General features: G+C 42.3%; 1 protein-coding gene across 1 annotated transcript; it reads left to right on the top strand.

Moving 5' to 3' along the window:
* The first annotated feature begins 847 nt into the window (after positions 1-847).
* On the top strand, positions 848-23,354 carry snx17 (sorting nexin 17). Its single transcript, XM_062467047.1, has 16 exons — positions 848-1,144; positions 1,244-1,664; positions 6,376-6,450; positions 8,360-8,477; positions 9,995-10,059; positions 11,962-12,072; positions 12,451-12,541; positions 13,950-14,037; positions 16,242-16,311; positions 17,429-17,521; positions 17,898-18,101; positions 19,695-19,823; positions 20,150-20,227; positions 20,556-20,630; positions 20,736-20,777; positions 21,018-23,354. The coding sequence occupies exons 2-16, from the start codon at positions 1,605-1,607 to the stop codon at positions 21,135-21,137; spliced, it is 1,419 nt and encodes a 472-aa protein (XP_062323031.1). The 5' UTR covers positions 848-1,144; positions 1,244-1,604; the 3' UTR covers positions 21,138-23,354.
* The last annotated feature ends 219 nt before the right edge of the window (positions 23,355-23,573 follow it).

Here is a 23,573-nt window from a genome sequence, read left to right as displayed (position 1 = left end):
ATCTTCGGGTCATTCTGACCCATCAGTCATTGTGACCCACTGTCGTATTGCGACAAATTTACCTCATACAAAAACAAAGTGAAGCATTTTCTTTTAACTGTCGGGCTGTCTCAGACCCCCCACATTGCAATGGTTAAAAGAAAATTATTTTTATTTGTTTTTGTATTGGGTGAAATTGGGTAAACACAACGATGGTTCGTTGTGAACCTTTGGGTCATGTGACCCGAAGGCAGCACGAGGGTTAAGTTAATTGAGTGCTTGCGCGCAGTTGAATAATATATTTTTTCTACAAAAGGGTTCTCCTCCAGTTTTTGATCATGTACAAATGATCTACTTAATGTAGGCAACTTAAAGCACATCACTATTACAGTTATTTAGACCAGGTTTAAATTTGTCTAAACAAGGTCAATTCTAGTCAAGAACTTCTGGTTGAACGTTGAGATGTTTGGTGCGAAAACCATCTGAATTTCTATGGTCCTATGTAGGCTAACTACTTTGTTTTACATGTTGGAACAGACATTGACATTAAGACATTATTTTCTTCTCTTTTAACAGCAGCAAAAGCCTTAAAAGTGAAGGTCTGCAAAGTGCACCTTTATGCAGCACGAATAGGCTAATAGCCTACTGCTCTGACACACTGGAACACCCCATCAGGAGGAAGGGAATCAATCGAAGAACATCAATAGGCTATTTGCTTTTGAAATGCATTAATATGCACACATTTTCGTACATAGTGTAGACAGCTTTCATGAAATTTAATGATTTTTAAAAAATCTGTGGAGCGGCAAATTATAGGTCTGAAACCGTGTCGTCTAGCCCCCTGTTTTGTCAATGGTTTAACCCAAAAGACTGTTGCAACGCCTCTTGACGATCAATTGGACACATTGAATACATTATTGTTTCATGGCAGTGTTACACCTACTTAATTTCTCTATTTTCGATCAGTGTTTCCGCACTGCTTGTCTATGAATAAATGCACCACATGTTCATGTTCTTAAGAGACAAAGAACCAGACAAATACAAAAACTGGTTTGGGTGTTTTTCCCTCACACTCTTTCGTTTGAACCATTCCAGCTGTCAACGACGGGGGTTTTGCAGGGACGGACTGCGCTTTTCCATTTGAAAGTTCAACTGATGAAACCAAGTGATTGGAATTGCTCATGCGAATTCTAAACGGATTTGAAATGTCTTGTGAATGTGTGAGGAGCTAAATATATATATATATATATATATATAGTTTTAGCACAAATGAAGATCAACCATGAAGGTGGATTTACCTACATTTGCAACATGGCTGCTACGGTGACTGTATGGCAAAAGTTTAGTACTGACGTGGGAGAAGTTTTATACTGATCGAGTTCATGCATAAATTGTCGTTTGTAATATTGTCAATATTTACTATTCTCGTACCGAACAACTGGACACGGTGGAGTAGGCTAGGCTACCCGAACAAATGCTCACGAAAGAGGCCACTTTCTTCTCATGATTGTAGTCATCAACAACCAGTCGCTGCAATAGACTTTCTCTGAATTTGTGGTGACTTCTCCATCGCCTTCACCTTGGTTCGAGGTACCTCCCGTTCTGTATTTGAATTGTAACCTAAAATGCATTTTTCCATACCCGAAACGGAGGTTCGTTCGGGAGAAAACAGATCAACATATGTGGTGAGTTCAAGAAACGTTGTTATGTTGTGTTTGTGTGTGTGTATGTATGTATGTTATGTAGGCTATGCAAAGGCTATGAATTTACAGGTTGATCAACGCAGATGTTTGGCTACTAGTAAATACGACATGGGCTACTTGAAATAGTTCGCTTACATATTTCACCTTCGCTCTGACGTTCCAGTAAGTGGTGCGTTATGTAGGTACAGTTTAAGCGGCGAATAATGTATTTTAGCCTAACATAAAGTTTCTCTATTGGAATGATACTGTTAGACAAGAAATTGCCGTACAGTTGTATACCATTGGGATTTAGATTAAAATGGTCCAGATTTAGCTTTCACTACAGGCAATTTGTATTATGCATTTTATAACACTGGTAGCCTACACTGACTGCAAACAGGGTAGGCTACTGAACAAAAAACGTATGGTGCAGTGATGTTATTTACCAAATAGGTTGATAAGATGCCAAGAATGTTTTATTTTGAAAATTAAATGTAATTTTTAAACTATTTACACGCCAGTTAATTTCTTAAAGACATTTGGACAGGAAAGCTATCGCATAGCTGTGAAGCGCTGTTGAGGATCAGTGAGAGACTGGCCCTGACCTCATGCTCTACAATGTGCCTATTGTATTTTTGAGATTGAGTCAGCATTTTAAATCCCTTCTTAGATTTTAGTTTTACCACCATGATATGGCAATCCGACCTGTTTTAGTTTTCGCTCCCTCATTTTGCTTTGGAATAACACATTTAAGGAGCATGGCTGTAACCTCAACTACACGTTGTATTTCAGATACAACGTGTAGGGACACAGACATTTGTGACTCTAAATCTTGTGACGTCTAAATACGGACTCATATTTATTCAGTTGTCCCAGACAGTAAACAGCCACTGACACTTTGGTGGAGTAGCACTGGTGTGAGGATTATACAGTGAGGTTATTCAAGGACTCTTCCAGCAAGGGAGCAGGGGTATTGTAGGCATTTCTCTTTCAGAGCTGTCAACAGGGCATAGTTACATATGACCATTGGTTATACTGACAAAGACAAACATGGAAACTTGTTTCTTAAAATCCAAACTTTCTTGTGTACTTTCCGTCTAGGTATGTATGTGTGTGCGTGTCTTTCTGACTTTAGCAGATGACACACATCACACCCACGTCTTAAAGGTCTGGTATGATTTCCTCTTCCCTTTCTGCCAGATGTTTTGATACCTGAATCCTGGCAACACAGGAGTGGGGTGTGAAATCACTATTTCCCTATTCTCTCCTCTACTGTGACTTCTGACAGACCTGTGGGGACATCTTGATCCCATATGCTCAACAATGAGTAGGCCTGTCTCGTAGAAGAAGCTAATTTGTGTGGTCATTGGTCGCACTACAACGCCCTGTCCTTGGTTGTGCTTGTTTACACTAGCATTGCCCAATCAACCAATTGTCCAATCTCCAACATGGGTTCAGATTTGATCCTGTGCTCATACTCTTCCACTCCTTTCCTACGCTTTCTCTACAAGCTCACCATTGAACTCAGAAGATCTGGCATAGAGCTTATTTATCTCCATATGTTCCATATTCTTTTGTAGCCCAGTAATAATTGGTCCACAGGGACTGGGATGTTAATGAAAGTTTTTCCCTTCATTATGCATTTGATTAATTCTCCTCAGTACTTCTGTAGCCAATGTGTCCAGTCTAGATGTGTCCAGGCTTGGCTCAGACTCAGGTCAGACAGTGCTTCCGAGTAGGCCCACTTAACCCAGTGTGCCTCTTACCAGGCAGGTAGGGTTTGTGACCCTGTATGTGGTCAGTTTGGAAGGCCTGATTCAGCCAGTTGTTTTTAATACCTGGAAATTGCTCTTGTACCTTGAACCTGGAAGGCTACAGAATGTGTTGAGTGTGCATGTGGCTCTGGAAAAACACAGAGGTTGCATTTTTATCCTTTGTATTTCTTTATGTTAGACTTCCTGTGTGTGCCATGGAAAAAGTTGGTGGAGTTTGCTGTGTTAATGCTCTCACTTCCTGTTCGCTGGCAGACAAGTTTTCCTTCTGCCTTTCTGGGTGGTTCTGTATCGAGTAGATTGCTGTAATTAAAAGGTGTCTAATTATTTTTCTAGCCTAAATGGGTTGGATCGAGTTAACAGTACTGATATCAGTGTATGAGTTTGTTTGGGACTGATGACATGAATTTGAGTTTTACAGCCCGTGTTTGTCTTTAGGTGGGAATTCTTAACATTCCATCATGAATCCTTTGTAATATCCTTTGTGCTAGACTAGAGCATACATTCAAGATAAATGAAAAAAAGGAGAGTAAGTGGTTTGGGGGATGGAGAGTTTTACGTGTGTCTGTATGGGGGGGGGAGAACACAGTAAAGCACGCAGTCATGAGGTATGTTCTGTTTTTGTGGACTCAAAGAACTTTGAAGACTATGCCCCTTATGGACATCAAACTACATCGTAGCCTTCACTTTTCATACATTTAATTTCAGTAATGATGTTTACTGTGAAGATCTTTCAAGATATGTTTGTCCACTTTATGGTGTGTTGAAAGGATAAAAAGGAATCAGGCATTGGAGTAAATTGTCTTCAAGTTGTTTCACTAGATGCTTCGTTCAGTTCTTTCCCTCTGCTTCCAGTCAGTTTTTTTGTGATTGTTCCCCATTTATCAGTGACAAATCTTTTATCCTTCCTTCCTGTATGAATGTTATTTTGCCTACCTCAGGTATTTTGTTACTTTGTTTTCCTCTGTGAGTTTCCTATTCCCTTGGTCCCCGTGGGAGAAAGCCTTGATATTTCAAATCCAGTTGACCAATGGCTGCCTCCACTCCAGCTGAGTAATGGTATGCTCAAACCACCTGAATCTTTTAACCCAGGGGTCATCAGAAATGGGTTTTGTTTGGATCGATGACACAGCATGCTGACTATAAATATTCATTAGTAAAGACCAGATGGGACCAAAGTTAAGTAGAAAAAAAAGTGCTGAGTTTATGCCATTGACATTCAAACAGGAAACTTTGCTGCCAATTTACTGTATGTGCCTTCTTGTAGCCTGTCTCCTGCCAAAATCAGCCTGTGGCTTTGCTTCATTGCAGAACATGGTCATAGACTAATAGATTGGCAGATAAGAGAAGAATACTTGATTTACTGGGTTATCCAGATGGCCTGCTGGATCTGAACGGTTCAGATTTGGACTGGTTTTCACACTCTTCAACAGAAGCCTGCATTAAATAGTAGAACATCAGATAATTTATTACCACTATACCACTATTTATTTACCACTGAATTTATATCATAATAATATCACAATATGCAGGGGTTAAATGACCCCTTATCTTAATTATATTTGATATTGTGTTGTTGTTGCACTGTATTTCATAAAGAAGCCACTGTAATGCTGTTGGCACTCTACACTTTTAGTCCTTTCTTGTTTTCGTCAAACATGCCTGCTAAATAAATGATAATGTTAGGGCTAGGGTAGTCTTATCCCGATGTGACAGAACCTTTACTGTGTCAACCACAACAGATATTATTACACGGCTAGCCTAAGACTTGGTACTTGCTTGTACTTGTGCCTAATTGATGAGGTGTTTCACCACGACAGCCTGCCACTGCCTGTGCTTGTATTTCTTCTTGTCAGTTTTTGTTAGTCTGTTATTGGCTGTTACATGGTTGTGGAGAGGAAGGCTTTATGTGGTATGCTATCATATTCGCCAGCCTTCCAAGAATCCTTGGTAATGAGGCCTTTGTGACGAAAACAACTCTGAATCCGTCTGCCTCTGCTTGACTGGAAGATGAATTTGGCTCGAGGACTCGTGAAGGAGCAGGGAGCTAGAAAGCCACTGATGGCATGTGTCAAAACAGACAGGGGACAGGGAAGTTAGACAAGTTAAGATCGACATGGAGCATAATGGGCTCAGTGGTGTCTAAATTGTAAGCAGCAGCTGTGCAATCCAAGGCTGGAGGAGGTTTTCCTCTGCTATGCTGAAATGGGAGGCGAAATTTACATTTTTACATTTTTAGTCATTTAGCAGACGCTCTTATCCAGAGCGACTTACAGTAAGTACAGGGACATTCCCCCCGAGGCAAGTAGGGTGAAGTGCCTTGCCCAAGGACACAACGTCATTTGGCACGGCCCGGAATCGAACTGGCAACCTTCAGATTACTAGCCCGACTCCCTCACCGCTCAGCCATCTGACTCCCTGATTTGAGTTTGAGTTGCAAAGTCATATAGGCCTTCACATTTAGGCTAATTAATGTTATTTTGTAGTTCCAGTGTGACAACATCTGACCAGGTAACACTGCATGCAGTAGTATAGTGTGTGTGTGTGTGGGGGGGGGGGGGGGTAGGTAAACAGACATAATTTCAAAGGCTGATTAAAAGCTACATTCCAGCATATTGTAAGAGTCTTCCTGTCACACTTCAATGATGAATGTAACAACATGCAGTACTAGAGCTGTACATTGTAATATACAGCCTAGGCCTACAGAAAATTCAAAGACGGATGGGAAATATTCATAGCTGATGGCTATCGATTCACTGATTGTCACTCAGCCCTGTGTACCTGATTGTTTGCTGTCTGCTACACTACCTGACAATCCATTTGGAACAAAAGGATCCAGGAATTTTGAGGCACAGTCTCGTTGTTGTGTCGTAGTCTACGCATGTGTCGCCTTCAGCCCTGTTGGAAGCTCACCATAATGTTTTTTTGTGTGTTTTCCGAAGGCCTATAATATCCATGTTAACGGTGTCCTGCACTGTCGTGTGCGCTACAGTCAACTCCTGGGTCTTCATGAACAGGTAAGATAGCTTTAATACTGCATATCGATGCTCTGTTTTTCTGCAAGGGAGTTTTGTCTTACATTTCAACAAGGCTTGTTGATCATTAGAATATTACTGGGCCCTAACTGAACACTAACTGCCTAGGGTTTGCAAACGTGTTGTTGCCATAGCAGAGCCCCTCTTAAAGGCTCCAAGGGGTCTCCACAAATTATTGCCCTTGATCTATCTTAGGGTTGTGGTCTTGTGTTTGGTGCTCTAACAACCATGTTTAAATGTCAAAACATAGAGGCCATTTTTTTTTCCTCCTTACAGATGACCATGTGTCAGTCAAAATTAGCCTACACCCAGAGTTGATTGATGTCTTCCCTTCCCCTGCTTGGGGAGTTCAGTATAGTGAAGAAACAGCTGGGCAGGTAGAAAAGGTTGAGAGGCTGATATGGAAAGAATGTTCTTGGCTGATTCTCTCTATCCTTCACCCGCTGGGAATTTAAACTGTGGGTGTGCTGAAGGCTGTGAATAATCTTTCATTAATTTTTTAGATCAGTTTTACCCTTTCCTGTTCTGATATTAATGAAGAACATTTTACTTATGTTTCTTGGGCAATGTTAAAACAATTATTTTTCATTAATTTACTTTTGAATAGTTTGCATTGCTGCTGGAAATCATTAAATAATAACTAAGTCAAGTTAGACCCCATGGATAGGTAAAATGTAGACCTAGATATGGGGGTGATGTCGGATGCACCGGGAGTTCAGCAATAATGGGGACAATAACTAAAAGCCCCCACTGCAAGCTGGAACGAATGGAAAATTCGATCTTTTTCATAACTCACCAAGCCCATCTTTATGGAGAGGCTGCACAATCGCTTGCAGTCATATATTAATAAATTATCAAAAGAAAGGGCAAACTTTGGTGTCTTTAAGGCTTTGCTAACCAGCCCGACATCTGCCGTTGCTAGGTAACAGTGCGCGGGGAAGACATGGTCAGATCAGGCGACTCCTCTCATGGGGGTTGCCATGGAGCACGTATCCCCTGCCAAGCCCTTCACTAATTGCAGTGCCCTATCCATCCAATTAGCACTGATAGAAGTTGAATGTTAATGAAGTCCTGTTGTAAATACAATCTCCCCTTGTGGATTCTCTGTTAAATAACTTGTTCTTCAATTTCAGGCTAGATACAGAGATGGAGAGAGAAAGAGAGCGACGTCAATACACAAGTCTTAAAATAACGATTTAGAGAACAAGATTGTTTTTCGAGAATTGACTGTTATTCAGAGTGGCGGCTAGTGCAGGCTATCTGGGTTCCCAGCCATGTCTCCTACCTGCCTCATCTACAGGGCTCTGATAGCCTAAAGCTGCTATGGCTGCTTGAGAGTGCTTCTGGAGCAGCTGATTTGTTTGCATGGCCGACACCAGGCCAGGCACATTGGAAATACCGAAGGGCAGAATGTCCAGATGAAAACCCCCCAGGCTCCTCTGTGCAGGTCTTCTGATATCTGTATCTGATATGGAGGTCACCCACTCTACACTGACTGACATAGACAGGCAGTCTTCCTGGACTGGTCAACAGTGGTGTAACTGATAATACAAAAGTAGAGAAGTACTTTGTTGATCCCCAGGGGGGAATTGCACTGTTATAGGTGTGGATGGATGGATATTAAGTTAATGTTACAGTGTGCAAACTATCAAGTGATTAGAATGTTTTCATTGTAATCTTGAATCATCAGTCACGTTTTATATTTCTTAGATCTGAGTTATTTATCTGATTGTTGTGTAACTTGTACTCATTTAGAGTGAAAGTTGACACACAGAAAGAGCCTACAGTCTCAGCGCTGAGATGTGAGTCCAGCATTTGGATGTTGAGGAGCCAACCACATTTTCTGGTGGAACACAAGTGTGAACATTGTCTTGTTTTTGTGTCCTCGCAGATAAAGAAAGAGTATGGGAATAATGTGGTACCTGCCTTCCCCCCAAAGAAGATCTTCACTCTCACACCTGCAGAGGTGGAACAGAGGCGAGAACAGCTGGAGAAGTACATGCAAGCTGGTGAGGTTTTTTGTGTTGGTGCCCGATCCTTCTAACGCCAGTCATGGGTATACATTCCTCTTCAAGTGTTTACAATTATCCTCAAAAATCTTTCCAATTATAGTTTTGTATTTAAATGTCCTTATCTGTCTCTTTGGCTAAAGGAGGATAGCATAAACAAATATCCCGATCTGTCAAGCAGTATACAACTCTTCTTTTGAATCATGTCCTTGTTAGCCACATTGACCTCAGATGGCCTGACCTGACCTTTGCTGTGATTTGGGAGTCTTTCAGGCTAAAATGATTCTGTTAGTCCACGTTACAACTCAGTGTTTGACTGTAATCTAATAATAAGTAAACTCCAAAGCATGCTGGGCCTTGGGGCCAAGGCCTCCTCAAATATGCTGGCACACCTACAATCAGACATTAAAATCACTCAGTATTCAGGTCTAGACATTTTCAAAAATCTTTCCAAATATTTTATGGACAGTGATAATATGCCACAAACTTACCCCACCCAATTGCTCAGTTGTCTAAATGAAGATATTTGGACAAGGGATTGACCAGCCATTGGTCATTATTTAGAATATTTCTCCATTTTCATTTATGTTCTAGCCTCTGCCAATCCAAGTCAAAGGGCCAGAGAGAGGTTCAGCCAAGCCCCATCTGTAGTTTCCCAAAGGTCAAGGGGAATTGTTACGCTCACAAAGTGAACAGCGTGGAACTGGCCTCAGAGCTGGCCGTTTGTTTTAATCATCCAGAACTCACGGGTACAGTAGAACAAGTGATGCTTTGTTGGGGTGGCGTATTTGCTCATAGTCTGGGAACAGACGCACAGGGCTTTTGGCCGGATGCTCATTTGGTTACATAATTGGTTTTAACATGGTTATGAAATACTGACCATAACAAACACACATTCTGCTCAGTCAGTCTTCTGGCTGGGTTGGAGCATCTTCGGAGTGGCACTTTTTAACGACGCTACAGATAGCAGAAATTTAAACACTAGATGTGAGCCAGTATTCTAGGTTACTTCTGTTGACCGTTCGTGTCCCTGTGTGTGTGTATGTGTATGTATATATATATATATACATACATATTTCTTCTGGTCATATGGATGATGCGATGTGCCACAATAAAGGTAGTGTCAACTTTGACAGGGCAGAAGATTGGGCTCTGTGTACAGACTGAGTTAGCATGTTTGCCATGTTTACCATGAGGTGATGGATCTAGCCCTGTAATAAAAGCTAGAGGATCAGTTAGTTATCAATAGTTGCCTCTGCTTGTGTCTTCCATCCTGCCGTCCCTATACATTTTAATACTAGACAAAAAACAATGATTGTAGAAAGATCCTGTATTGAGTATTCACTCGAGTCTTTGTAAATAACAAAAGCCCACCGCGTGCTGCATCATAATCACTCAACATCATGGCCTTACTGCACATCTCAGATTATACACCCCAGCACAATAACCTATCCTAAGGAGCTCCTCTCATGACTAAACTACGAATGTCCGACTAACCCCCTCCTTCTTCTCCACAGTGCGTCAAGACCCCATGCTCGGATCCAGCGAGTTGTTCAACAGCTTCCTAAGAAAAGCCCAGCAGGTGAGTAGTGATGGCCCCAGCAGGCCGGTCTGCTTCACGCAGGCAGCAGCAGTGAGGAGGTGGTGAAGCTGCTTGTGGCAGGAGGCTGTCAGTCATCACTCGCAGTCTTTCTAATGACCTTTGGCCCCAGTGTGAATCCACGCGTGACAAAGACAGAAATGTTTAGACGGAATGAATGTGCATGTTGGCATCAAATTATTACTTCAGTCACATCACCATGGTGAAACAGCCCCAAATTTAACATAACACCCTGTGTGGGAGGTGGACTGGTTTAACCGTTTTACTATGTTGTAATGCTGTGAGGGAACTAAGAGCAGATGTTTCTGGAATATTGGAAGTGAGGCTTGGCATGATTCATCCCAGTGAATTTATCAACAGGTTTTTGTCGTGCGTATTACGCCAAATGCCACGTTCAAGTAAAATGCTAAAATGGGAATGAACTATTCATTTAGCTGCTTCACCAAACTATACTATAATATGAGCCTGTTCTTAGTACACTATGGTGTCACTATGACCTGTTCTAGGTAACTTAGAATGTGTATTTGCATATGAGATATTGAGATGATTGATTTGAATGAATATTCACGAGGCCCTCCAAATAAATCAATGTGCGGCCCCCTCAGTTTCCCCTCATTGACTGATGCTGGAAGCCATCGCTCAAGCAGTGACCTGAGTTGTCAGGCTGCTTTACATCCACTAACCCCCACCACCAGAATTATTACAGTACAGTCACACCGCATCTAGCTCATTTCCTCCCCTCATCCTTTTTCCCCTCCCTCCCTCCCTCCCTCCCTCCCTATCTCTACCCCCCCTTGCATTCAACCCTCCTTCCCTCAGTCTCTTCTTCCCCTTCTCCCTCCCTCTGTATCTCTATCCCCCCTTGCATTCAACCCTCCTTCCCTTAGTCTCTCCATCTCATCCTCCTCCCTCAGTCTCAGGCTGTGAAGACAGCAGGTGCAGAAAAGGAGATGAGTTAGCGCCATGCTTTGTCATTTCATCAGCAGCCCAGCAGGAAGATCCAGTCTGAGAGCCTCTGTCTGGTGGGAGATGGGTAGGGGGGTGGGGGGTGAAGGGGGTGAGTGAAGAGGAGGAAGGAAGGCTGGTGTGGAGAAGAGGGGGAGGGAGGTGGGTGGGGGGTTGATGGGAAGTGGGGAAGATTTAAGGCGGGGGGTTGGGGTTAGGGCCATGATGCAGAGGAAGAGAAACAGAGAGGAAATAAGCGGAAAGCTTTCATCCAGAGTGTGTTGAAATTCAGAATGTGGAAATACTGTGTTTCAACACCCGTAGGTGACTGGCAAAGAGTGGAATGGTCATTTGGTTGGGCAGTAGATGTATACAACGTGAATGATAATTCTATTCTTCCGTTACTGACGTAATATTGTTGATGTAAAGAGATAGTGTTGTTCAAAATTCAGGACTGGATATTGTTTCCACAAGGAATGCCTTATTTTACAATGCTTAAAACAGTTACACAGGAACATCAACATGAAAAGACTTTCATCCAGCCACAAGTATCCTACATCAATATGAGTTTATGTCCAATGACTTGTGTCCATCTGGCACAGTAGTTCACCAGCTCCTGTAGTCCTCCACTTCCTGTGTAACCCCTGTAGTCATAGACATAATAAAGAGTAGACGGCGCATTGGCTGCTGGGCGCGAGAAATGCGGCCGCCATCTTGGACAGGGCAAATTCCTAGTTGCGTAGCATCAGAATAAACAAGATGCCAGCACTGTGCAGCATATTCCTGCTCAAATCGGCGGACAATCGCAAACAGGGCTCGGGGGATTACTTTCAGTGAAGTCCTCCACTTCCTGTGTAACCCCTGTAGTCCTCCATTTCCTGTGTAACCCCTGTAGTCCTCCACTTCCTGTGTAATCCCTCTTCTCTTTGCGTCCGACAGGAGACCCAGCAGATCCCTACTGAAGAGGCCCAGCTGGAGGTCTACCTGTCCAACGGTCAGAAGGTCAAGGTGGATATCCTGACCTCTGACCAGACAGAAGATGTTCTTGAGGTAAGAGGACCATGATCCTGGTTACCATGGACCATGGTAAAACTACTGGGTGTGTGGGAGTTTGTGGTGCATGTATTTGTGTTTGTATCACATTCTACACAGATGCAGTGTGTCCACTGGACTCTAGACTGTCTTGACCCAAAGTCAGGAAGTTTTCGTTTTCTGTTACAAAGACATGTTACTAATAATAACCAAACTCAATCTTAGCTTTGCAGTGATGTTTCCGTTACCGAAATTCTGTTGCTAACATCCCAATAACTTTTTCATGTCAAAGAAATGCAAAATATGAAGCTGTAGTTGAATTCCATTCAATAAACAGTTGTTCATTTTTAATGAGTTAATCCTGATTTATGTAAGTCTCTACCTTCTCATTTTCAGGCTGTTGCAACAAAGCTGGACCTTCCTGACGACCTGGTTGGCTACTTCAGTCTCTTCCTGGTGCGGGAGGGTGTAGACGGAGGCTTAACATGTAAGCACCAAGCTTCTGACCTTTCATTTCCCCTTGTTGTGAATGACAAACTGTTACTCAACAACCGTCTGGGGTTTAGTATTACCAGCCTTAAACCTGAAGTTTCTCAATGTCTGGGTACCAGGTTGTTTGCTGTGAAGATAACATTGTATTGTTTATAAATCATTTAATTTCAAATTCTGTAGTAGGAGACAAATTCAATTTAATTTTTTCTATACTCAAAAGATTTTTGTATGCCAGTGTTGTTTGATGTTGGGAGTTAACTTGTACTTGATGGGCAGGGTGTCTTTCTTTTTAGTTTCTTCAGGCGACACAAACAATGACAAACACATTTAATTTTTTGGGACACGTTTCCACAAACCAGATTGGAACTAATTTAAGTTTAGCTCTCTGATTGTTTGGATAATTTTGTTTGTTTGTGTGTGTGCCTGGCAACAGTCCCCACAAACACTCCATCCCATCCTGTCTAGGCCTCATTAGGGCCTTCATGTTTCCATATTTGTAATACTTGCTGCCATATACTTGTGCCCTCTGCCAGATCCTATCATTCATGAGAGAACAGGCTCTCCAAACCGAGATGGAGATATTTGGACATGCATAGCAGGCATTATCTTAATTCTTGGCAGATGTTTTCCCCCGAAAAGCACAACGTAGAAGAGAATATCCTTGATCATTTATTCTGACCAAAATCAGCCTCGGCTACTGGATAGGATCAGGCTTGAAGGGCTTATCAACAGGCCGGGTGGTAGAACATTCTATTTGGAGTTTATCATGTTGTGTCAAAATAAAGGTCCTGAGAGGAATCTCTCCCTTCTAAGCTCTACAGTAAAAAGGTTTTAGCCAGCCGTATGTGAAGTTGGAGACCAGAACATCCAAGTTTGAAGCGGATATTTTATGATTGCTTCACATTATGGCGCTTGTTTGTGCCAATCTTTCTTTGGTTTAGATTCCCCCCCCCCAACCCCAACTCTTTTAATGATTTACATCTTAATATTTTAGCCGTTCAGTTTCCATTTTGTGTTACGCTGTATAGAAAACAGCTCTTTCTGGAAGGATTTTTTGTCACTAAGTTTGGGCCTGGGTAAAGGGCCTCTGAACAGCTGCAGATCGTACACGCACACATAGACATTTACACATACACTCATTTTTATGCACACACACGTTATTGTACCCTCCTGTGTTCCGTCCAGATGGACTCCTTTTCTTGCATGTCTTGTTGTCATCCTTGTTATCTAGATGTCCTTGGAATCACACTGTGGTCTTCCCTCCTTCCTCCTTCTTTCACCTCCCTCCCTCCCTCCCTCCCTCCCTCCCTCCCTCCCTCCCTCCCTCCCTCCCTCCCTCCCTCCCTCCCTCCCTCCCTCCCTCCCTCCCTCCCTCCCTGACTCTGACTGTCTCTCTTTCCTAGTTGTGAGGAAGCTGCAGGAGTTTGAGTTGCCGTATGTTTCTGTATCCAGCCTGCACAGCTCTGAGTTCCACATTGTCCTCAGGAAGAGGTAGGACAGCTCACTCAACACCCAAATCACTCTGACATCGCCCTGTCATTCCTAGAATGCCTGGGTAAACAGGAAGATATCAGGAGGGATTCTCATGGCATTCCACTAAGATGCTTTGTAAGCTGTTACTGACATTAGGATTTCCTCAGGCACTTTGAACTTACAAGCTCTTCCTTGCCTAGCTATGAGAAACCGCCCGCCACATTCTAGCAGAAGTAGAGTCCAGTCTTCTCCAACCAGCCACTGTGGAATAATCCGTTAGACGTTGAATCACATGTCTCAGTGCGGCGTCTCATAAGTTCATGAGAGCAAAGGGGCTCTTAACCCGAATTGCTCCAGCATGTGTCCAGCTGCTGGGTTTAAGTGTAACCACATGGTCATCCAGCCTGTGAGGTGTGCCCACCACTGTTTATGGAGAGCAGCAGATGTCAACAAGTACTGATAGAAACCAGGCTGGCAGTAAGTCTGGTTTGTGGGTTTAGGAAACTCCTGGGGATCCTGTGTGTACTAGGCCAGACTGTTCTGACGCCAGTGACGCTCGGTGTCTAACTCCACTGGAGACTGTCACCTGGTCTATGATATCTCTCAGCCATTGTTACACACACACGCAATGGTCCGGTGACGCATGCAATACACACACTCTACACAGTACATTATTTTGCTTTTACACACACATGCTGACTTTCTACTTTTTTTCCTAACCTGAACACGCATGCACATCACACACACACACACACACTCACACACCCTGTCAGCAAAGATATACATGATGTTGTTATTTCACTCCGATCTCCCTAAAGGAAAGTCTCAGGTCCATTTGACCTAGTTTACATCCCAGAGCTTTGAGCCCTGCTTCACGGGGGGACTAAAACACATAAACACACCCCCTCTGCAGAAGAACAGGAAGTGGATTAGTTTCAAATGAATTCATAATGATGTTTGCAGAGGCTATCCAGGTCAGAAAGAAAACAAAAACCTGTTGATAGCAGGCGGGCTTTATTATCTGCTCTAGACTTTTAGGAGCTTTCCAAAAAGAAAATAAACTGTGAAAATATGTTAGATAAAAACAATGATAGAAGCATCCAGACAAACACCACCTCACCCTCCTCCGAAAGCCAATACAACATAATACATTGCAAATTTCTCCCTGTCCTCTCCTGCCCGAATACATTTACATTTAGTCATTTAGCAGACGCTCTTATCCAGAGCGACTTACAGTAATTACAGGGACATTCCCCCTGACGCAAGTAGGGTGAAGTGCCTTGCCCAAGGACACAACGTCAATTGACACGGCCGGGAATCGAACTGGCAACCTTGAGATTACTAGCCCGATTCACTAACCGCTCAGCCACCTGACTCATAGCTAAAAGGGTTGGGGAAATTCTGTTCATTTAATGGCCGTTCCCCACTTCTTCACTCCCCCTACGAGAACCTGTCAAGAATAAGAGGATACCCTGGTTTGAAACTGAGAATCCAGCAGGGAATGTTTCCTCCTGATTCTGTAATTAACCCTCGTGCTGCCTTCGGGTCACATGACCCAAAGGTTCATAACGAACCATCGTTGTGTTTACCCAATTTTACCCAATACAAAAACAAATTAAAATAATTTTCTTTTAACCTTTGCAATGTGGGGGGTCTGAGACAGCCTAGCTGTTAAAAGAAAATGCTTCACTTTGTCTTTGTATGCGGTAAATCTGTCGCAATACGACTGTGGGTCACAATGACTGATGGGTCAGAATGACCCGAAGATAACACAAGGGTTAAGGCCCGAGGCCTAGGGAGCAGAATGAGACAAGCTAGACCACAGGGAACTGAGGACAGGGGTAATGTCACATTACCGCCACAAGTAGCTTCTTATAATAACACTGGGAATCCTTTGGGGAAACAAGGGATAAGGAGGTAGGGACAAGGACAATGAACTAGGGACAAGGCACTTTAAATTGGCTTACGGGTATGTAAAACTCTCACTATTATCCATCATTTACTGTATTTATCCGTCTTATCGAGTGTTGATAGTCAACTTGAGTTAAAAATGTTCACTATTATTTATATATATATATATATATATAGGGTTCTAGGTTTACTGTACTATTAGTTGTGTAAAACTGGAAGGATTGTCTATTGTTTTTTTTTGTGTTGTTTTTTACCAGAGGGTGAACACTCGCTAACACATTGCTAACAAGTGATTGCTCTTGTTGTTTCAGCTACTGGGACACAGCATACGACAGTGATGTCATGGACAACAGAGTAGGCTTGAACCTGCTATATGCCCAGGTGAGAGGTCAATCTGGGGTCAAGACTCAGACTCAAGACATTTACATGGGCTGTTGCCTCCTTATACCAGTCTAATTTAACAGCATGTGGATATACCGACTGACACCAGTCAGACCAGGCCATTTGTTATGTGTTGAACTTACTGTAAATTTGGTTCGATTGGTGTACACTTGGATATAATTCTCTTAAGTAGACCTACAGACGGGCTTTTGTTGTACTGTAGACCAAAATAAATTGAGTTTAATTTATCTAGCCATCTAATGAGTAGAAGCCTTAATCTATTTAAGATGTCCTGGTGGTAGTGTATCCCTAAAGCAGATGTGTGTGACTTTGTGTGAGGTGTTTGGCAGGACTCAGGCCAGTTCCTGTGTGTGTAATTCTTTTTATAGCGCTGCCCCTTTAGTAGCCTTCACCTCGTCAGCCCCATTATGTTTTCTTAAGCATTTTAGAGAAGGCTGATGTGATTAAAACCTGTCCTGCTGGCAGCCTGTGTGTGTGTGTGTGTGTGTGTGTGTGTGTGTGTGTGTGTGTGTGTGTGTGTGTGTGTGTGTGTGTGTGTGTGTGTGTGTGTGTGTGTGTGTGTGTGTGTGTGTGTGTGTGTGTGTGTGTGTGTGTGTGTGTGTGTGTGTGTGTGTGTGTGTGTGTGTGTGTGTGTGTGTGTGTGTGGGGGTGTGTGTGTGTGGGGGTGTGTGTGTGTGTGTGTGTGTGGGTGTGGGTGTGGGTGTGGGTGTGGGTGTGGGTGTGGGTGTGGGTGTGGGTGTGGGTGTGGGTGTGGGTGTGTGTGCATGCATAGAGCATAGAGCATGGAGGAAGTTTTAGGCTAGAGAATCTTGGAACAAGAGAATGTATTTGTTTGTAGAAGGTTGTGTGAGTTTGTACTTGGTGTGTTAGGGTTAGGGATCTCTCATAATACAAGCAATATTCATCTGAATGTGTATCTGCATGAATAACGCTATAAGTTAGTTACATTCAACATGGCCTTCAAACTTTGAATAAAAGTGAAAGTTGGATTTCAAAGCTTCAAGCATCTCAAGGCATAGTTGGATCAGAATATCAAAAATGGTTCCCATTCTTTTATCTCTTCTCTCACACTATCTGTTTGTCACTCTCTCTGCAGACGGTGTCTGACATTGAGCGAGGCTGGATACTAGTCAACAAAGACCAGCACAGGCAGCTCAAATCACTGCAAGAGAAAGGCTCAAAGAAGGAGGTAAATTCTATATCATTCTGCTGCTGGGCCTTCTAGAACATTCTTTTACTGGTCCTTCCAGAATATTCTGATACTGAGCCTTCTTAACTATTCTGGTGCTGAACCAGAACATTCTTCTACTCAAACAAAGCTTGAAGTAACTGAGGGCATATAAAACTGCAGATTACAAAACATTTTACACAAGCACATTTACTCTGGATGACTTTAGCTCCTTTGCAGGCATTATAACCTCTTTTTTTAAATGTTCACTCAGCCTAAAACAACTTCAAAGCTTATATGGTATGTGTGTTTGTATTCTTTACACAAGGTTGATGCAGGCATGATTATACAGCATATATAACCCAGTTGCACATTTCCCCCTGTATTCTCCTCCCAGTTTATCCGGCTAGGTCAGACGCTCAAGTACTTTGGCTACATCAAGTTCGACCCGTGCATCACAGACTTCCCTGAAAAGGGCTGCCATGTGATTGTGAGCGCGGGCAACAATGAGCTCAACTTCCACGTCAAGCTGCCCAACGAGCAGATGAAGGAAGGCAGTTTCAAGGTCACACGGATGAGGTGCTGGAGGGTCACCTCCTCAGTAAGTGGACTTGGCCATGTGGGTTGGCTCGACTGGGTTTCTCCTGCTGTTTATGCTGACTCATTTTGTTTAGTTTGCTTTCCCCCTCTCCCGTCTTTCATCTCTCCCCACTCTCTGTCATTATCTCACTGTCTCTCCCTCCCTCCCTCCCTCCAACTCTTATGTCTCTCCGTCTCTTGCTATTCTCTCTCTCTCTCTCTCTCTCTCTCTCTCTCTCTCTCTCTCTCTCTCTCTCTCTCTCTCTCTCTCTCTCTCTCTCTCTCTCTCTCTCTCTCTCTCTCTCTCTCTCTCTCTCTCACCACACACAACCCTCTGTGGTTCCACTCTGTATCGATCCACCTCCTCCCACAGTCTCTGTCTTCTCTCAGGTGTGAAACCAAAAGAGAATGGTGCCTGAGAAGCACGTAATCACGCCCCAGTGAAGATGCCTTATTGATGCTCCAGTCATGCTTCAGGACATTTTGAAAGTCAGATGTTAAAGTCTATCAGGCATCCCTCCTCTCTTTGGTGTTGTGCCCTCTAGGTTGAGAGAATGTAATAATAATGAATTCATTTAGCAGGCGCTTTTGAGATGTCTAGCGGGGGATTTGAAGCTAAATCTGCAGTCAAATGCTCTACAACTAAGCTATACCCATCTAGATGATGTCAATTCTTTTATAGTGAGAGTTTTAAATAATGCCCATGCTCTGACAAGCATGAAAAGGTTTTGTATTTGATAGTTTGAAGTTCTCTCGACCATGTTGGTGAATAACTGCTATTCTTCTTACCATTTCAAAATGAAAAGAAAAAAAATTGGAGTGACAGTAAAAGTGAAAAGTGAAAGTGAAAGCTATTATGACTTCTGTGACCCAGGCATTGCTACATATTTCGAGGCATAGCAGTAGATTAGAAGATCAAGTTCAAATGTGAGTCGTCAGTTCAACCTCTGGTCCTAGACAATGAACCTAGTAGGTACTCCACAAGCTAATACCTCTACTAAGTCACGGCCATTAAGTCCAGATCCGCTTCTGTCTCAACAAACATATGTTGTGTTATTCAGACTGAGGACAGTCACATCTTCACTGGCACCGTGCTGCATCTCATAACCCTGGGGTACTTTAAAGTTTGTGGAGGAGGAATAAATAAAAGCCTGTTCCAAATTGTTTAGAATGGAGGTAATTGTTTGTGTGCGTGTGGTGTGTGTGTGTGTGTGTGTATATATGAATGTTTGTGGGGGGGGTAATAGTGTGTGTGTGGGTTGTCCAGGCTCAGTAAGTCAGGAAGTGGTCCTGACTGCAGATCTGATCCTTAGAGAGATCACAGGGAGTGTGGGCCTGTGTTTAGTTGTTGTGTTTGTGTGTGCTTGCAGTGCCCAACAATCAAGGATGTTTTAAGGGATTGGAGGAGAAGGAGAGTGCTTCTATTATTGGTCTGGTCAGAGTGGTTTGTCTTCTAATCAGACAGGAACTTTACCCTAACAAAGTCAAGGCCAGGGTATAGTCTTGATTTAGATGAACGATGATGATGAAGATGGATGCCTGAGTACACGATGATGATGACCACCATGACCCCTCCCACACAGCCTCATTGACGTCCCTCCCCTCCCCCCAACAGCAGGTCCCGGTAGCCAACGGCACAGCCACCCCCTGCAGCTCAGCCAAGTGTGAGGTGAAGCTGGAGCTGGCCTTCGAGTACCTGATGAGCAAGGACCGCCTGCAGTGGGTCACCGTCACCAGTCCACAGGTCAGAGGTCGGGGACCGGGGGCATGAGTACATATACCAGTAGACAGGTACCAGTCGCGTAGGAGTCGAGTGTTTCCAGGGCCTCTTGTGGAGTAGTGCCTTTCTTAACCTTTCAGTGATCTTCTAAACAAAACTAGGATGACACTACTCTTGTATTATTGTATAGTAAGTAATAGCAACATATTTGCTATAAGATGTGAACACTATTATGATGGGTCAATTTACCAGCTAATAAAGTAAGTGATACTGGTGGTGTCATGGTATAGCAGCATGTTGTGAATAAGTCCTGTATTATAACTCCAACCCCATGTTACATGTCCCTCCAGGCCATCATGATGAGTATCTGTCTCCAGTCTATGGTGGACGAACTTATGGTGAAGAAGTCCGGTGGGAGCGTCAAGAAGGTGTGTGTGTGTACATGTGTGAAAAGGCTCATGTCCTGACATAACTCAGATCATTCAGTTTACCCCTAACGCACATTTCACATACTCTGTAAATTGCATTTCCTTCGATTTTGACTAAACCACTTTGTAATACTAACATGATTGGACGAAACCATGACATTTTCTGAAATCAATCATAAAACACACCTCAGATCTTTTAACTCTCAGATAATCTAATAAGCAACACAGTACAGGAAGCTTCTCTTTAAACAACTGCTGACAAATATATGAATATGGAGGGGAAAAAACAAGAACTGCTGTGTGACTAATGTGTTTTTGTGACCTTCAGATGCTGAGAAAACGTCACAATGGCTCCATCCACCGGTCTGACAGTCAGCAAGCTGTGAAATCCCCCCCTCTACTGGTGAGTATAGGAACTGCATGTACTTGTGTTTTTACAATGTCTTTTCTATCAGTATGTGGTAGTTTGAGAGATTTGACCTTGGTTTTGTTTCTCTCTGTGCTGCAGGACTCCCCAGACCCAAATCGTGAACAGATTGTCAAACTCTCAGTGAGTGTAGACGTGATGTTTAGATTTCACAGTGTGTATAGTGTATCTCTAAACTATTTAATAGAAAGTCTACCTCCAACAGACAGTGTCCTTTATTAAAGTTCTCCCTCCATCCACCCCTCTTTCATCCTCCATCCATCCTATCTTCTCTGCTCTCTCCATCCTTTCCTAATCCATATATTCTCTCCTCTCTCCACCCTCTCCTCTTCCTCTCCTCTCTCTTCTCCTCTCCTCCGTCAGACCAAGCTGAACTCTGTCTCTCTCAGAGGGATCAGCGCCTCCAACTCTGCCAATGACATCAGCGGCACCGATTTCCACGGCAATTATGCATTCGAGGGCATCGGAGACGATGACCTGTAATCTCTTGGCCCCTCCCACCCGCCCACATCGAACGCGGCCTCAAAGATTCCAAGCCAAGCTGAGCCGAGCAAAGCCAAGGCCTCCCATTCTGCAAGACTGTAGCCTCCTCTGGGGGTATTCACTGCCTTAAACTCTGTTGTCATGTCCGATACTCATTGACCTTTCTATGACTGACCAACTTCTGTTGTATTTGTCACTTCATCCATTCCTACTCACGACTTTGTCATATTATATTATTGTCAAGAATATCTGATGTAATTCAGAAAATAGCTATTCAAAATGGTTTCAATCAAGACAAGTCACTCAGTTTAAAGCATTGTTTGTAGCAGGTTTTGTCAGTTTCTTTTTTTGTGAGAACGACCACATTCTTGCCAATTCTATTGTTTGCACATCATGTTCTTATCACTGTGTCACAGAGAATCCCTTTGATTGGTTTATTGTACAAAATACAAAATAACTTTGTCAAACCATTCCCTTTATATGCTACTCTGAATCAGGTTAGTGCAAAAGAATATCTAATCAACCATGAGAGACAGTGTCAGATCTGTAATTCTTTATTTTTCTTCACTGTTGTTTCTGACAAGGAGACCAGATAGTAAAAAAGGCTTAACACTAGTGACAAAGACTATTCTGTAGAACAGCCAAACAAAGGATTCCTTGTAATTCTTCTATTATTTAGTGAGTTTAAATGTTATGGGAAAGTTCATTCTTAATCCAACGTGCCAAATAGTTTATTTTCATTTACTGAGTTTTTATAATATGTTGGTTTTGAACTAATCTATTTGTTATTGAAGATGGAATGCTGGCAGAAGTAGTGTAGTACAGTACTTTGCATACCAATGTGGGGTTTGACTTGATTCTCAATGTTCTCAACGTTTTTCTGCGCCTTAACTGTACTGGTTGCTTCTCCTTTCAACTTGTCAAAACTCTACTAATCCAGCTTGGGTTTGCTATTGGTTGAAAACTCAAATGTATGATCAACCTTAGCCAATGGCAGCGTGCTAGCTATAATCTTGCAGAACGTGAAAGAGTTTGATTGGCTGGTTTGGCCAACCTGCTTGCACTTGCTGAAGCTGATCATTTTGCACAGTCATACAGATGGAGATGGATATTTATTAAGTGGACAAATAGAGCATGATGAACAAGGAACATTCTAGAAAAATCCATCTTTTGATTTCTTTGTGTATTCCAACCAATTTTTTAAGGTTTCTCATAAATGCCAAAATTATAGTTTACTAAAGCATTTTGCACAAGAGACATTTAAAAAATCATGGTAATGAAACTTTTATATATGTACATGCAATTAAGAAAAAGTATTCTAAACATTTACTAATATCTGTATTATCAATAGTTTATTGTAATCAAATAGATCAAATTCAATCTAGGCTGTATAAAGGAATAGAAAAACTAACATTTATCATTGTTTACAGAATGTTTTAGGTAACTATAGCTAGACTAGTTGGAATGATAAGTGTTTACATCTTTCCACATCTGATTTGAGTTGATTATCTGATTTTGGAGAGCAAACGGTTTGTGTGGAACATTTCTTTTTGGGTTCATTTTGTGATTTTATTTTGTATTTTGTCATCTCAGAGGATGACTAGACCTTGGACTTCAGCTTTACTACAGAAGCAGGGGATAAAAGTAAGACATTAGTGTCCTGGAATATCCTTATGTCTTGAGTTAATTGGAAAAATATTTCGGAGTATTTTCATTCAAATTGAGAAGCCCACATATTTCCTTTTTTAAATCTTATATTAAAAGGATCTCGTTTGGTCCTTGTACCAGAGAAGATTGAGTTTTCAGTTGATAACCGAAACAGAGATGTTTTCCAGCACACCGGCTAGATTTAAAATGGTAATTACGGCTAGTTTGCGACAGATGTAATTCTAACTTCCAACTGCAACTCATTCCTTCTCATTAGCTCTAGTGGTGGAATCCAGCTGTATCACAAACATGTTTTTTCCGTATCCTGTAAATGAATGAAAACCTATCGTTTATCTGTCAGCTGTTTCTCTTGCTCATACTGTGTTTTCAGTCATGTGTGGATGAAAACACGTGTGGATGAAATCATTCTCTTAATTGGAGAGTATCAACATGGGGTCCATCCAGATGATTATTTTTCATTGCTGTATTTTACAGAACAAATAAATGGGAGCTTCAAAGTCTTGGATTTCAATACATGTGTAGGTGCCAAATAAAATCCATGAGCCTAAACTTGTGTTGTTTCTTTGGTCATCAGGCAACCATTGTTATCCATGTGAAGTACTGTTGCCATGTGTTTTAATGACATTGATAAGATCACCTGCCTCTATTCATACATTACTTTCTCTACATTATGACTTCCATGTACCATTATTCTAGCTTAAATTGTTTTAGTAATAACTAGACCTAACAATAGTTCAGTTTTAACAACTGCAGTCAATCTTACACAGC

The sequence above is a fragment of the Osmerus eperlanus genome, chromosome 8 (genome assembly GCF_963692335.1).
Source record: "Osmerus eperlanus chromosome 8, fOsmEpe2.1, whole genome shotgun sequence".
NCBI classification, from domain to species: Eukaryota; Metazoa; Chordata; class Actinopteri; order Osmeriformes; family Osmeridae; genus Osmerus; species Osmerus eperlanus.
The sequence above is the reverse complement of the archived record's forward strand: the minus strand, read 5'-3'. Positions and strand labels throughout refer to the sequence as shown.

Excerpts from the sequence above, each read along its gene's own strand:
- snx17 (XM_062467047.1), top strand. The coding sequence starts at position 1,605 with ATGCATTTTTCCATACCCGAAACGGAGGTTCGTTCGGGAGAAAACAGA. Across the intron at positions 8,478-9,994 it reads GGAGAAGTACATGCAAGCTG|TGCGTCAAGACCCCATGCTC; the intron begins GTGAGGTTTTTT and ends TCTTCTCCACAG. Across the intron at positions 16,312-17,428 it reads TGAACCTGCTATATGCCCAG|ACGGTGTCTGACATTGAGCG; the intron begins GTGAGAGGTCAA and ends CTCTCTCTGCAG.